General features: G+C 38.3%; 3 protein-coding genes across 3 annotated transcripts; 2 read left to right on the top strand and 1 right to left on the bottom strand.

The window, feature by feature from the left end:
• The first annotated feature begins 1,977 nt into the window (after positions 1–1,977).
• On the top strand, positions 1,978–3,163 carry LOC117315659 (THAP domain-containing protein 10-like). Its single transcript, XM_033869954.1, has 2 exons — positions 1,978–2,217; positions 2,734–3,163. The coding sequence occupies exons 1-2, from the start codon at positions 2,114–2,116 to the stop codon at positions 3,146–3,148; spliced, it is 519 nt and encodes a 172-aa protein (XP_033725845.1). The 5' UTR covers positions 1,978–2,113; the 3' UTR covers positions 3,149–3,163.
• A 300-nt stretch (positions 3,164–3,463) lies between these two features.
• LOC117315148 lies at positions 3,464–4,231 on the top strand. Its single transcript, XM_033869293.1, has one exon. The coding sequence runs from the start codon at positions 3,464–3,466 to the stop codon at positions 4,229–4,231; it is 768 nt and encodes a 255-aa protein (XP_033725184.1).
• A 1,190-nt stretch (positions 4,232–5,421) lies between these two features.
• Positions 5,422–11,441, bottom strand: LOC117315657. Its single transcript, XM_033869953.1, has 2 exons — positions 11,287–11,441; positions 5,422–7,206 (listed from the first exon to the last, which is right to left on the bottom strand). Exon 2 carries the CDS (start codon positions 7,185–7,187, stop codon positions 5,478–5,480), a length of 1,710 nt encoding a protein of 569 aa, XP_033725844.1. The 5' UTR covers positions 7,188–7,206; positions 11,287–11,441; the 3' UTR covers positions 5,422–5,477.
• Positions 11,442–16,514: the final 5,073 nt, after the last annotated feature.

Genomic DNA, 16,514 nt, shown 5'->3' with positions numbered 1-16,514 from the left:
TTGTGGGACCAGGTATGTAAAACTTATTGAATTGAAATCAGAATCATTGTTATTCACTTAAGATAAGCATATACTTTCATAATATATAAAAGAATATATAAAAGGAAATGCGTACATTGTACATTTATTAGGCCTATCAATGTTTTTTTTAAATGTATTTTTTTTTAAATGTAATCACTTCTGTGTCTTTATTTCTAGTATGCTGAGCAGGAGATCTCGAGCTCGACCTTCCTGAAGACCGTCGGCAAGATCTACTGCCCAGCGACGGTCCGGCCAACACCAGACGACGAATGAGGTAAGGATAGATATCAACGATATACATAAAACAATACTAAAGTTATACATATCGGTCAAAATACCGCCATGCGAATGTTTCCTCGTATAATGACATTAAATTGGAAATATACCATTATCATTTGACTGTTATTTTAATTTAATTCGTTTCCATTTCAGGAGTATACCAACATCTCCGCGCCGACCAGTTCACAGTCGAACAAGGCCATGCCACACCCAGGAGGCAGGTCACACACACACACACACACACAAAAAACATTTTGGTTCTTGAAAGAGGAGGCCTCCACGTGGCAAGAACTGGTAACGGTATACATCGTTTAAATGCATGCATATACATGCGACGAAATGATATATACCGGCTGACATCCTCTTATAACTTATATGCAATAAATTGTTATGGCAGGGGAAGTAACCGCAATACAATATACATTTTAGTTCTTGCTAGTGACCTCCCCTATTAATAAAGCAGGAAATGATTTCAAAACAATAACATTATAAAATATTACCTCCATTATTAATAACATTCATTACATGTTACAGTGTAGCCAGTCACACTATTATATATTATAAATAGAGGCCGAGAAAGTATTGGGGCCGAGGTGTCTTAGGCCGAGGACGGTACGGGGCCGAGGTGTCTCTAATTCTTCTTTTAGCACTCCAGTATAGCCCGTGCAGGTATCGCAGTCCTTTTTTGTAAGGAGAGCAACTTGTTTTCTTATTTGCTCTGTATGACATGAAAGTTTATCTCGTGGCGATAATCCGCCAGGGAGCGCGGAACTAGAGCGCCGTTCCGTCTTTGTCCTCTTCATTGTCGTGTCCGGACATTTCGTCACAATTTGTTAAAGCGCCACGACGACTCGCCTTCCCAAATTCACAAATTAAACAATGTCTAACGCGTAGGAATATGTTTCCAGTCAGTGATTTTAAAACTGTTTTGGCAAGATTCTCACCAAAAACTGCCAAGACAAATATGTGTTATTTTAAATAAGGTAATTTTTGTAGCTCGATTTGTTAATATAAACATACAGGTCCAAGGGATACTTCTATAGAGATTTCACAACTATTTCAGACGACTCGTCCGAAAATAGTAATGACCGATACCATTTCGTACACTTTATATCATCCCAGCTAAATCGGCCCAAACAGTCATATCCCGAATTTCGGACGTTCAACGCCAATATGATTATCGAGTAGAGCCGGAAAAGTAAATCATTCCTCTTGGAACGAATATTGCCCCTTCAATGTCGATCTCGATGGGTGACATGAAGCACAACAAGAGCCTGAAATGCTGGGTACCGAATAACCTCCCCTTATACTGAGCCACTGAATAATTTTTGAGTATTATATGTACATTTAAAAAAAACTTAAAATATATTCCATAAACTTACGACCTTTTTACATCGCAGGTACAAATAAAACATGAATTAAATGTTTAGATATCAAATTTGTAATTTGTTGCTGTTATTAAGCTCACCTGGGGTTAGCTTATACCATTCCGTCCTCCGTCCGTCCGTCAATAATTGACTTCTTCATAACCACAATCAGCCCTATTGTGTGGGGACTCAAAATTGTACAAATGGTGGGGCTGACCCCCCGGGGGTCTTAGGGGCGGGACAAAAAGGGGTAAATTTGGCTAAATTAATATAAACGACTTCTCTGAAACTAAGCAATGTATATCGCTCATATTCGCCTGGTAGCATCCCCTTGGGGTAGGGATTCAAAATTGTACAAATGATGGGGCTGACCCCCTGGGGGCTTAGGGGCGGGGTCAAATTGGCCACTTTCCAATTCAGCGCCACCTGGCGGATCATAATCCAAGATGGCGGCGTATGGTGTGTCCGTGTCACAGCACATGTTTTTAGTGTTTTATCAGCGCAAATTAGACTTTTTCCAGAAAATCTTCGTGCTTAAATGCGTATATAGGTAAGTAAGTCTTTATTTTGGAATGATTTTATAAGGAAATAAGGCGATATAAGACCGATATACACTTGTTCAAATACCCCAGGTGAGAAACCCTGCAGAATGCTATGTAACTCATTTACACAGGTGTAGCATTAAAAATCGGTCATTGTATGATTGACGATTCATTTATTAGTTATTGATTTGTATAGATCGAATAGAATCAGTCACTGCTTATGAAATGACGGCATCATAACGATGATAGCGAAATAAATAACGATATATCCATAAATGCTATTTGCACCAGGTAACATTACAGGTAAGTTTGAAAGGTGTTTTGAATGCCGCCATTTAGCCTATACTATTTTTAGAGCAGGTGAAAAGTCACTATCTAGGATAGTGATCTTCCATTGATTCATTGTATTTTCTATTTCATGTCACCTGACATTCGTATTTAAATAAATATTATAAAAAGTACTGGTATAGGCCTAGTGGTTTAAAAACATATTATGAAAACAAACTTTGATTTATATTTTTCAGATACAAAATGCCTCATCACTGCTGTGTGCCACATTGTACAAATAATTCCAAGACAAAAGATGGTTACTCTTTTCATACATTCCCTAAAGACCCTTCAGTGGCAAAAAAGTGGGTGATTGCTATACGCAGAGATCAAGGTGCAGATTTTAATATCAACAAAGAGACAAGAGTATGCTCCGTTCACTTTAACGCAGACTCTTACCATCCTACCACTGCTATTCATGTTCGAAAACGTTTGCGAGGGAGTGCTGTACCATCAGTATTTCAATGGACTGTACAGAAACCCGTCAGAAGGAAACTGCCTTCTCATGAAAAGTCCAAATTGTGGAAATGTAGAATCCAACAATACAAGTTTCCCAGAAAAAACATGTTTTGGAAAGCTGTAATAATGATTGTGATGAACCTTTGCTTGTAGACCAGCCTTTTAGTAGTGAGGATAGTTTAACAAATGTGGATTGGGCTGAATCTCCAGACAAGAGTAAATTAAAAGAAACCAACAGTGTTCTACTTCACATTAGGAACAAAGAAGTTTTCAATTCTACGGTTTTGTAATTCCGATTCTGATATCAGATATTACACAGGATTTTCATCATACCTAGCCTTACACTGTTTCTTCACATTCTTACAACCGGCTTGTAGCTTTTTGTACTATGTAGGGACAGACAACACATCTGAAGGGACACCTTACATATTTCTCAACAAACGTGGAAAGTCCAGATCCTTGTCGCCTATGGAAGAGTTATTTGTAACTCTTGTTCGTCTTCGGAAAGGTTTACCAGAAAAACATTTAGGTGATCTGTATAACCTTTCTGAGGGACATGTGTCAAAAATACTCAACACTTGGATTGCTTTTCTTGACAACAGACTGTCTTCGCTACCAATTTGGCCACAAAGAGATCATGTGAATAACACCATGCCAGCAATTTTCAGGACATATTTTTCCTCTACTCGAACCATAATTGACTGCACAGAAATATTCATAGAACACCCATCTGCCTCGGAGTGTCAGCGGGAGACATTTTCCTCGTACAAACATCACAACACTGCAAAGGGTCTCATTGCCATCGCACCAAGTGGCCAAATCACATTTATTTCTCCGCTCTACTCTGGGCGATGTTCAGACAAGAAAATAATTCGCCATTGTGGATTGTTGGACCTGATAGAGGAAGGAGATGGTGTCATGGTTGATCGCGGCTTTGACATTACAACAGATCTTGAAAACAGGGGTGCTCTTCTTATAATGCCTGCCTTTTTAAGTGGAAAAGACCAATTCACTCCTGATCAGTTATCTCAATCCAGAGAAATAGCAACAGTGCGCGTCCATGTTGAGAGGGCTGTGAGGAAGATCAAAGAATTTGAAATTCTGAGACACACAGTTCCCATCACATTGTGTCCTATGCTTGAAAAGATATGGAATATTTGTGGACATTTGGCTAATTTCTCAGGGAGTGGAACATTGTTTAGACAACCCAAAGATGTCTCCACTTGTAAAGAATAAAGACACATTGATAGTGCTCTCATGTTTAATGAAATGTCAGATTCTTTTCATATATGAACACTTTATAATATGATACATATAAAACATGTTTCCATGGTGATCAAAGTTTCAAAAATATCATGTTGAATTTTGTACAATTTTTGTGACAATAAAATGCATTTTCAAATACTGTCATAGTAGTAATACCATGAAAAAATTCCAAGCAAAAAAGTTTGTAAATAATACATTTCTACAAATGAAATATCAGAAATTGTCCAACCGATATTCATATCATCATAGATATGCATCAAACATTTATCACTAGTCATACATTGTAATATTCCAGTTGTTGTCTAGATCTATAAAAATGTATTGAAGAAATTTTATATTATCACAAGTGATGATATAGGACAACTTGGATTTCACTGCATCCTTTCTTAAGTTAATCTTTTTTCACTGTTGAAAATATAAAAATAATCTGTCTAAATTATAAACTATATTGAACCATGTATATGAAATGTCAGCATAGCGCAGGAAATGAATATTGTTCACATATTTTTAAACTTACTCTTTACAAGTAATGACTATAAATAAATAATTTAACTAAGAAACTGTGAAATTGAATGTGGACTAAAAATACAAAATTCAATAGTAACAACTTTCATTTTAATTTTTACATGTTACAAGTCATAATTAAAAAATATCACAATTCAATGTCTTAATGACTATGAAACTAATAACAGTATTTCAACAAAAATTCTGTACAGTACAATTGTGACAATGGACATAATTTGTATGACTTGTGCTTGTATTCAATTTTATGCTACCATACATGATTTAAGATTGTACTAGTGTACACTGATACCATCAATATATATGTACATTGTGCTTTTAACACGAGACATGCATATGTCCTACACTAACTATCATATTGAACATTACATGTATATGCGTCAGTCACGAGTGCAAAAAAGGAATATAATGTATGAAATATCCTATGTAAAAATTAGAACAAATTTTGTTTTCCCCAAGTCACTTTAGAATCATGTTTTCACTTACAATACAAACTGTTTTTGTACATGTTGTATGTAAATCTACACAGACATGTGATAATTATGATAACACATTGAAAGAATCTAGTCAACATGCGAAAATATATGGCTACACACCATTTTTCAATATACATAAAGTAAAGTTTGTATTTAAAATGTCTGTCTGGATGGGTATTGCATGTGCCTCTTGTACTAAACAATACAAGTCGAGACCTTCACTGATCTTTTGTGCGGAGACAATCAACAAAATGTGGGAGCAAATGGCTGAAATAGATACTGTTGAGTTTAGGCAACATGTTAGAACAGAAAAACTCTGAATCACGATGTATCTCTACTATGGCAATGTCTTCCGGAGGAACGAATACTACAAAGTCACACTTTTCTATTCCACACAAATTCAGTTGTCCTTGCACTTGGTAAAAGTAGGCGTGGGATTTTTTGAGTTGGATTTCACCAGTTGTCGGGTTTTTTTCCAAATAAAAGTTTTTCTCCTTCATTTGTGATAATATACTTTTCTTCTTGAATACAGAGTATGGACATTTGATTTCCACCAGTCTAATCTCATTGTTGACTTTTACTAGTCTATCAGGTGTCACTCCAAGATGGGGTAGTTTGGGGTTTACAACAAGACCAACTGGTGAACTAGCACATGGTTTTTCCTTTTGATACAAAGCCAAGGCTTGAGCTTCATAATTGATACCGTGACGGACACTTTTTGACGTGAAAAACTTCTTTTGTTGAAACGTATTCAAAGGGTCTGTTGTATTTTTCAGGCGACAAAAAACACCAAAGTTAGATGCAGTAATACGGTATTGTCTCTCATTAAACCAGAATGAAGTCTTGCTCTGTAGCCTTGTATTTTTCTCTATGAACTTGGCTCTTTGGGTGTCTACACTCACATTAACTAGGTAATGTTGCTGGATGTCTGATTTGAGTGCCTGTGGCAATTCTATTTCACTGAAGCTAGTATTGTCAACCATCTCAAACAAATCTGCGTCTAGGTTTACATCACAGCGTTGCCTACATGCCACAGGTTTGAAATTGTTTTCTCGAATGGTGTCCAACACTGGAAGGTTTAAACCTGATGCATCAAACAGGTTAACAAGTTTGGTTAGATCATTACCTGTAACAGATCTGGCAAACTCGGGCACAGGGTTATGAGTAGCTGCAGCTGCACACAAATCCTTCACGGTCTTAAACGAATCATGTTTGACAAAGTTGATGTCTCTGAACAGAAGAGGCTCATCAGACATTGGTTTTCTAACATGCCACAATTGCAACTTGTCTGTGCATGTTTTCACATCGGGCATTGTTTTTACATCCTGGCGGTGAAAGTCAATAAGACAGAACAATGTGGCTACAAGGTGCTTACATTGCCCATCTATTCCTGCTGGACATGAGCATGTCCCCCACTTTAATTTTGTTCCTCCATGTTTCAGGCACATGTATATGTTATAAGTTTTCTGCTTCATTGCAGCTTGGCATTGACCTCTGAAATATATCAAGTTTCCAGTTGTGGTACTGCTCAAACCTGTTATTTTTCCCTCTCGGAATAGTGTCCAGCCTTCAACCCTGTGGCGTTTTGTTTTCACAAAGTCAAGAACACTTTCATCGATGTCCTCAATAGGGAAATCTTCACCCCATCCTGTCGTTGGTGCCACGCGTCCTTGAAAACTAAGGAGTCCTTTTTTTGAAATTAAAGGGTTTATTTTCATTAGTTCACAGCAGCCAGGGCAAAACCATTTTGCAATGTTCTTAGCTTCTTCTTCATCAAGATTAACACAAGATGGATGGAACCAATCATCACAGAGATCACATCTAACCATTATTTTTTCTGGATCTTCTGGGGTCTTGCAAATGTAGTGCAGTGTACGGTCAGTAGATGCAGACTGGTTCATCTCCTCATGATTTCTTTTTCGAGACATGGTTACTTGTTGTTGGTACCTATATAAGTAAACAAAAATAAATAGACACATGAAGATTAATAAGGTTAAAGCTTATCAATAAATAATAGTACAGCTTATGATATCATAACATATTAAGCTTTTCCATGGTAATATTAGCTGTTTATATTATAATAAACCATTAAGACTATATGCATGTATTTATTGCATTTTACTGACAGAAATCCTATATTATCACTAGTGATGATATAAGATTTTGACTGTACTGCATGGAAGAAATCTGATAAAATCACTAGTCATAATCAAATGTAAGATTTCTTGAATTCAATGCCTTAACATAAAAGATACATTCAATGTGCTTTCAGATGTCTGCAAATGCATTTTAAGTTTAACTGCAAATGCAATAAACAGAAAATTTAATAATTTCTCGTTTGATATAAAATATATATCACTTGTATTTCAGATTTTATAATTAGATAACACTTGTGGTACACACTCGTGAAAATATAATTTATAAATAAATCTGTCATACTCATGAAATATATGTTATATTAAATAGGTAACTCTGAATATCCTCATTGATTCCTATGAGCCATATATATATCAAAATATTCAAAAGCAGATTTTACCCTGTTCTTAAATAGGCCTAATAAACAACATAACTGAAGATATATATATTTGTCATTATAACATAAAACATGGCCAAAAACAAAACATCAACATGACTGCTAAAAATCTTTTTTAGCTCACCTGGACCGAAGGTCCGGTGAGCTTATGTCATGGCGCGGCGTCCGTCGTCTGTCGTCCGTCGTCCGTCAACATTTGCTTCAAATCGCTACTAGTCAAAAAGTTCTTATTGGATTTTGACCAAATTTAGTCAGAAACATCCTTGGCAGAAGGGGATCAGATTTTGCATAAATGGTGACTCTGACCCCCAAGGGGCCTGAGGGGCGGGGCCCAATAGGGGAAATTGAGGCAATTCCTTTAAATCGCTACTAGTCATAAAGTTATGAATGGATTTGAACCCAATTTGGTCAGAAACATTCTATGGGGAAGGGGAACAGATTTTGCATAAATGGTGACTCTGACCCCCAAGGGGCCAAAGGGGCGGGGCCTAATGGGGAAATAGAGGTAATTCTTTTAAATCGCTACTTGTCCTAAAGTTATGAATGGATTTGAATCCAATTTGGTCAGAAACATCCTTTGGGGAAGGGGAACAGATTTTGCATAAATGGTGACTCTGACCCCCAAGGGGCCAAAGGGGCGGGGCCTAATGGGGAAATAGAGGTAATTCCTTTAAATCGCTACTAGTCATGAAGTTATGAATGGATTTTAATCCAATTTGGTCAGAAACATCCTTTGGGGAAGGGGAACAGATTTTGCATAAATGGTTACTCTGACCCCCAAGGGGCCAAAGGGGCGGGGCCTAATGGGGAAATAGAGGTAATTCCTTCAAATCGCTACTAGTCATAAAGTTATGAATGGATTTCAACCCAATTTAATCAGAAACATTCTTGGGGGAAGGGGAACAGATTTTGCATAAATGGTGACTCTGACCCCAAAGGGGCCTGAGGGGCGGGGCCCAATAGGGGAAATTGAGGCAATTCCTTAAAATCGCTACTTGTCATGAAGTTATGAATGGATTTGAACCCAATTTGGTCAGAAACATCCTTCAGGGAAGGGGAACAGATTTTGCATAAATGGTTACTCTGACCCCCAAGGGGCCAAAGGGGCGGGGCCTAATGGGGAAATAGAGGTAATTCCTTCAAATCGCTACTAGTCATCAAGTTATGAATGGATTTCAACCCAATTTGGTCAGAAACATTCTTGGGGGAAGGGGAACAGATTTTGCATAAATGGTGACTCTGACCCCCAAGGGGCCTGAGGGGCGGGGCCCAATAGGGGAAATTGAGGCAATTCCTTAAAATCGCTACTTGTCATAAAGTTATGAATGGATTTGAACCCAATTTGGTCAGAAACATCCTTCAGGGAAGGGGAACAGATTTTGCATAAATGGTGACTCTGACCCCCAAGGGGCCAAAGGGGCGCGGCCTAATGGGGAAATAGAGGTAATTCCTTTAAATCGCTACTAGTCATGAAGTTATGAATGGATTTTAATCCAATTTGGTCAGAAACATCCTTTGGGGAAGGGGAACAGATTTTGCATAAATGGTTACTCTGACCCCCAAGGGGCCAAAGGGGCGGGGCCTAATGGGGAAATAGAGGTAATTCCTTCAAATCGCTACTAGTCATAAAGATATGAATGGATTTCAACCCAATTTGGTCAGAAACATTCTTTGGGGAAGGGGAACAGATTTTGCATAAATGGTGACTCTGACCCCCGAGGAGCCAAAGGGACGGGTCCCAATAGGGGAAATAGAAGTAATTCCTTTAAATCGCTACTAGTCATAAAGTTATGAATGGATTTGAACCCAATTTAATCGAAACATTCTTGGGGGAAGGGGAACAGATTTTGCATAAATGCTGACTCTGACCCCCAAGGGGCCTGAGGGGCGGGGCCCAATAGGGGAAATTGGGGCAATTCCTTAAAATCGCTACTTGTCATAAAGTTATGAATGGATTTGAACCCAATTTAGTCAGAAACATCCTCCAGGGAAAGGGAACAGATTTTGGATAAATGGTTACTCTGACCCCCAAGGGGCCAAAGGGGCGGCGCCCCATATGGGAAATAGAGGTAATTCCTTTGAATCGCTACTAGTCATACATTTATAAATGGATTTGAACCCAATTTAGTAAGAAACATTCTTGGGGGAAGGGCAACAGATTTTGCATAAATGGTGACTCTGACCCCCAAGGGGCCAAAGGGGCGGGGCCTAATGGGGAAATAGAGGTAATTCTTTTAAATCGCTACTAGTCTTAAAGTTATGAATGGATTTTAATCCAATTTGGTCAGAAACATTCTTGGGGGAAGGGGAACAGATTTTGCATAAATGGTGACTCTGACCCCCAAGTGGCCTGAGGGGCGGGGCCCAATAGGGGAAATTGAGGCAATTCCTTAAAATCGCTACTTGTCATAAAGTTATGAATGGATTTGAACCAAATTTGGTCAGAAACATCCTTCAGGGAATGGGAACAGATTTTGCATAAATGGTTACTCTGACCCCCAAGGGGCCAAAGGGGCGGGGCCTAATTGGGAAATAGAGGAAATTCCTTCAAATCGCTACTAGTCATAAAGTTATGAATGGATTTCAACCCAATTTGGTCAGAAACATTCTTGGGGGAAGGGGAAAGATTTTGCATAAATGGTGACTGACCCCCGAGGAGCCAAATGGGCGGGTCCCAATAGGGGAAATAGAAGTAATTCCTTTAAATCGCTACTAGTCATAAAGTTATGAATGGATTTGAACCCAATTTGGTCAGAAACATTCTTGGGGGAAGGGGAACAGATTTTGCATAAATGGTGACTCCCCCCCCCCCCCCCCCCCCCCCCCCCCCCCCCCGAGGGGCAAAAGGGGTGGGGCCCCATATGGGAAATAGAGGTAATTCCTTTAAATCACTACTAGTCATAAAGTTATAAATGCATGTTGTAAACTCAGAGAGTCTGGACTTCATTATTTCTTTAAAGCAGTTGGGATACCCACGCTATAACCAATAGCATTGTTTGAGGTTAACAAACAAAAGGAATTGAACATGAACATTATTTTGACATTTGGTCAAATCCAACCAGGTGAGCGATACAGGCCCCATGGACCTCTTGTTTATTTTTGGTTAAAAAAATATTTTCATCATCATGTTTTGTCATTATCAACCTCTTGATGTCACGTGACTCTACCTGCTCGAAATATAAAATGGCGGCATTCAAAATTACCTGTAATGTTACCTGGTGCAAATAGTATTGATGGATATATCGTTATTTATTTCGCTATCATCGTTATGATGCCGTCATTTCATAAGCAGTGACTGATTCTATTCGATCTATACAAATCAAGAACTAATAAATGAATCGTGAATCATACAATGACCGATTTTTAATGCTACACCTGTGTAAATGAGTTACATAGCATTCTGCAGGGTTTCTCACCTGGGGTATTTGAACAAGTGTATATCGGTCTTATATCGCCTTATTTCCTTATAAAATCATTCCAAAATAAAGACTTACCTATATACGCATTTAAGCACGAAGATTTTCTGGAAAAAGTCTAATTTGACGCGTAGCGCTGATAAAACACTAAAAACATGTGCTGTGACACGGACACACCATACGCCGCCATCTTGGATTATGATCCGCCAGGTGGCGCTGAATTGGAAAGTGGCCAATTGGGCCAATTTGTCTAAATGATATAAACAACTTCTCTGAAACCAAGTAATGGATATTGCTCATATTTGACTGTGAGCATCCCTTTAGGGTCAAATTTCAAAATTGTGCAAATGGTGGGGCTAATCCCCCGAGGGGCTGAGTGGTGGAGCCAAAAGGGGTCAATTTGGCTAAATTAATATAAACAACTTTTTCTCTGAAAGTAAGCAATGGATATCGCTCATGTACCGAGAGAAATGTAAAAAATCAAGAATATATATATAAGAAGAAATATTTTATATGCAAATAATGGTAAAGGTGGTGCGGCGTCCGTCTGGCGTCAACTTTTCCATTTAAACAACTTCTCAATAACCAAATGGCCCAGAGACCTAATATTGGGCCTGTAGCATGCTGGGGTGAAGGGCTACCAAGATTGTTCAAATGAATAAAGTTGACCTTCATTCAAGGTCACAGGGATCAAAAGGTAAAATCTTAAAACAACTTCCCAATAACAAAAAGCCCCAGGGACTTGATATTGGGTATGTAGCATGCTGGGGTAAAGGGCTACCAAGTTTGTTCAAATGAATGACCTTGACCTTCACTCAAGGTCACAGGGAACAAATATGCTAAAACATGTTAAACTACTTCTCAATAACCAACAGACAGGGAATTGATATTGGGTCTGTAGCATGCTGGGGTGAAGGACTACCATGTTTGTTCAAATGAATTACTTTGACCTTCATTCAAGGTCACGGGTCAAAAAGGCTAAAATCTTTAAAACGACTTAATAACCGAGAGTCCAAGGGAGTTGATATTAGGTCGGAAGCATGCTGGTTTGAAGGGGTACCAAGTTTGTTCAAATAAATGACCTTGACCTTCATTCAAGGTCACAGGAGTCAAAAAGGCCAAAATCTTTAAACCACTTCTCAATATCCAAGAGTTCCAGGAAGTTGATATTGGGTCTGTAGCATGCTGGGGTGAAGGGTTACCAAGTTTGTTCAAATGAATGACCCTGACTCACACTCAAGGTCACGTCGGTCAAGTATGCTTAATCTTTAAATGACTTCTGAATAGCCAATGTGCCGATACATTATAATGGCTCTGTAGCATGCTTTCAAATAACTGTAGGATCCATATATGAAAAGATCACTGCATTGCATGTGAGCGATTCGGGCCCATTTGGCCCTTGTACTTCGAGAGTACATTTCAGAATTGTAACAATTATTAACAACCATTACTATAAAATGAAATAATGTATGGAGTATGGTTGATGATCATGTTTTCCTGTAGTACAATCATATATGCTATTGTATACGAGTTGTAGCTCCCAAAACGCACATACGCGATATATATGTTAGATATTCATATTTAAGGTACTTCCCGTAACAGTCCCGCACAACAATGCTGCCCACATCAATGTTTTCACATCGGACTGGTCCAATTATCTTGATTTCTCGTAGTCTGTCATGGAGTGATAGATTTGTCAGTTTAAATGTATTTTCTACCTCACATCCAACGATAACCATGGGCAATGCACTACAGCTGATGCTACACAAACAAAAACACCATTACAGTCCGACCCTCCATTGCTGATGTTTTCATGCACCTTGCTCTCTGAAGACAAGGGAGACCACTCTTCAGTAAACTAGGTGGTGAACGCTCAACTAAACTCTAAAAGTGAGGCTTTGGGTTCTGTCCCCTATTCGGGACATACCAGTCTTTAAACAAAGTACTGAAAGTACTGTAAACGAACATTATTGTTAATGCAAAATCAATAATCTTCTATGTTTAAAGATGATAAATTGACTGATATTGATTTAGGAATTAATTGCTAATAATTTGAAATGTTTGGAGCTGGTCTGAAATGATTGTACACATGTTTCTATAATGTTCTAATTGAAATTGGAAGTATATTGATCTATCTTGGATGGATAAAAATAAAATATGTCTTTCGGGAAGGTAACATCAGTTATAATACAGGCGGGAGGACTCTGTGACCTTATTGATGCCAACTTCTAATATGCACTCAATTTAGGCTAGTTCCATCGTTAGTTAGGCATATTTCAACTTAATATGATGAAAGACATGAAGAATTACTGAGAACCAAAACAAGAGCTGCTAATCAAGACATGAATTAGGAATGTATTGTATTGAAACTGTACTCCAGCATGTATGGTACTTCAAAATAAAAACTTGAGTCCTTTTGTTCAGGAATCATTTGATATCAATAAATCTTTATATGAGAAGATATTCTCAAATCGGTCTATTCTATAGACTTTAATGTCATTTACCTTACTCCCTTTGACGTTCACATAATCTATTCGTATCTATATATTTTCACCATTTTTAACCAACCTTTTTATCATAATGATATAAATATACAAATAGAATGCTTTTAAAAAATTGCCAATTTTATCTAACTTTAACATAAACAATCAAAACGATATTATTGTTTGGCCCTAAATGACACTAGTTGTCGACGGGCCGTAAAACTCCAACAAACCTACATTTGAACGTGTCATTGACCCCTCACGTGACACCTGCCTGACCTACTTAACCTTGTGAAACTTTAAACCCCAACTACATTTGACCGCGGCATTGACACCTCTCACATGAACACCTATGTGATCTTGTGAAACATTAAACCCCAACTTGACCTACCTATCGTGTTAAGTATCATTGTGATAGGCCGGAACTTTTGCCGATTTATAGTGCTACCTCACTGAAGCATACTGCCGAAGACACCCAGCAGGACACCAGCCTCCCAAAACACACATGCGCACTCACCACACGCATACTTGGACGTTAAACAAAATAAACCAAACCTACCTATCGAAGAGATTATTTCATTCAAAACTTAGTTTTAGTTTTACGGCATCAGTCTTCTTGGCAGCAGAGCTACAAACGCTATACTTACCGTCTGAAAGATCCAGATACACATCCATCGGCATAAGTTGAGGTGTACATCTAAGTTGGAAGAGGCGAGTCAAGTTGAAATTCGACAACTAAACTAAAGAATGGATATGTTTGATTTCCTCCATTACTGACGTCTAGAAGTAAAAATTGGCTTTTTTCTGCCATATTTTAAAGAGGCTTACCCGCAGACGGACCGGTAAACTGCACATCTCCGATCACTAAATAAACTTCAGTACACGTTTCTATGTGACAAAATTAGAGGCTTTCCGACTTTATTTCTTGAAATATAAAATAGAAATAGAATATGTATTTAAAAGACGTTTTAAAACTCAACCTGAGAGGGAAATGTATGGAATATAACGGCAAATCTTCTTTGTAAATCGCCGCTGCCTTTGAAGTTATCACTGTGCGGCACTGTGCACGTGCTTGTTTCTTTGATGTGTCAATCAAATTAGACTTATTGCGGGTTGCGATTAAATAAATAATATTTAAAAATGAGGTTTTAATATCACTTTTCAGCGTTTTATAAGGAAAATAAAATGAAAAACTCAACAATTCCAACAATCTGTCATGTGTAAAAAATCTTTTTCTATTAGCCAATTTTTCTGATCTCTCTGCGGGCAAGCCTCTTTAATAAATATAAAAATCATAAAATCAATTTCCACCTCTTTCCAATGAGCATTTTCCTGACTTCGGTCAGCTGCAGGATAGCTGGCGCGACTCTTGTTGTTACTGAAAAAGATAAGAACAACAAAAACTTAAGAAATCATGTCTTTGAATGATCGACAATTTCATGGTTGTTTATTAACACTTACTCCTTCACCGTCATCCTCCATTTCAAAAGAGTATCTTCTTCTCCGGTATGTTTCTGTTAAAACAAAAAAGTAAACATAATGGTTTTTCTTGGCTGAATAACTTATTAATATATATTTAATAAATGTATGTCAATTAACTGAGAATAGTTGAATGTAAACATAATACTTACAAAGAGAACGGTGTCAATCCTCTTTGAGTTGGTCTTGACAGGACTACTGTTGGTATCACATGTGTTGTTGATGGTCTGGACAGGACTACTGTTGGTGTCACATGTTGTGTTGATGGTCTGGACAGATCTACTGTTGGTGTCACATGTGGTGTTGTTGATCGTCTGGACAGGACTACTGTTGTCACATGTGGTGTTGATGGTCTGGACATGACTACTGTTGGTGTCACATGTGGTGTTGATGGTCTGGACACGACTACTGTTGTCACGTGGTGTTGATGGTCTGGACACGACTACTGTTGGTGTCGCATACGTTGTTGATGGTCTGGACAGGGCTACGGCTGTCGTCACATGTGATGTTGTTGATATTGTCTCTGATGTCCACTCACTTACAAATGAAAAAGACATATTGATTTATATTTGTATATCCCTGTATTCAATATGTTATACTTGTACTTTTACCGCGTTCCGCGATTATAGACAATAGATAATGAGAGAATGATTGTTTAATTATACTTAGTCAAATAGGGACTCATCAAAACCTTCCAGGCTGTAAATTAAAAGAAAAAAAATATTGTGAAAATAATTCACATTGAACGTAAAAGATAGGAAGAGTTTTTGCTTCACGTCAAGGTAATTGTTTAAAAATAATTAGTACTTACTATTTTCCGATATCGTGAAAATAAATTCCTGTCGAGAGCAGATCCTGGTATCATCACTATGGGGTGGGGATTCGAAATTGTACAAATGATTGGGCTGACCACCCAGGGGCCTGAGGGGGCGGGGCCAAATGTGGTCAATTGGGCTATATTGATATCAACGACTTCTCTGAAACCGAGCAATGGATATCACTCATATTTGCCTGGTAGCATCCCTATGGGTAGGGGACTCATAATTGTACAAATGTTTGGGCTGACCCCCTGGGGGCCTCTTGGACGGGGCCAAAAGGGGTGAATTTGGCTATATTGATATAAACGACTTCTCTGAATCCGAGCAATGGATATCGCTCTTATTTGCCTGGTAGCATCACTATGGTACACGAACATACCGCAGCCTCCCAAAACACACATACGCACTCACCACACGCATGCATGCATGTCGCACGCACACGGGAGGCCGTCCTTAAATGACCTTAGCTGTTAATAGGACGTTAAACAAAATAAACCAAACCAAACTATGGGCTGGGAATTCAGAA

This window comes from Pecten maximus, chromosome 17 (assembly GCF_902652985.1).
Source record: "Pecten maximus chromosome 17, xPecMax1.1, whole genome shotgun sequence".
Classification (NCBI taxonomy): domain Eukaryota; kingdom Metazoa; phylum Mollusca; class Bivalvia; order Pectinida; family Pectinidae; genus Pecten; species Pecten maximus.
This window is presented reverse-complemented; position numbering and strand designations above follow the sequence as displayed.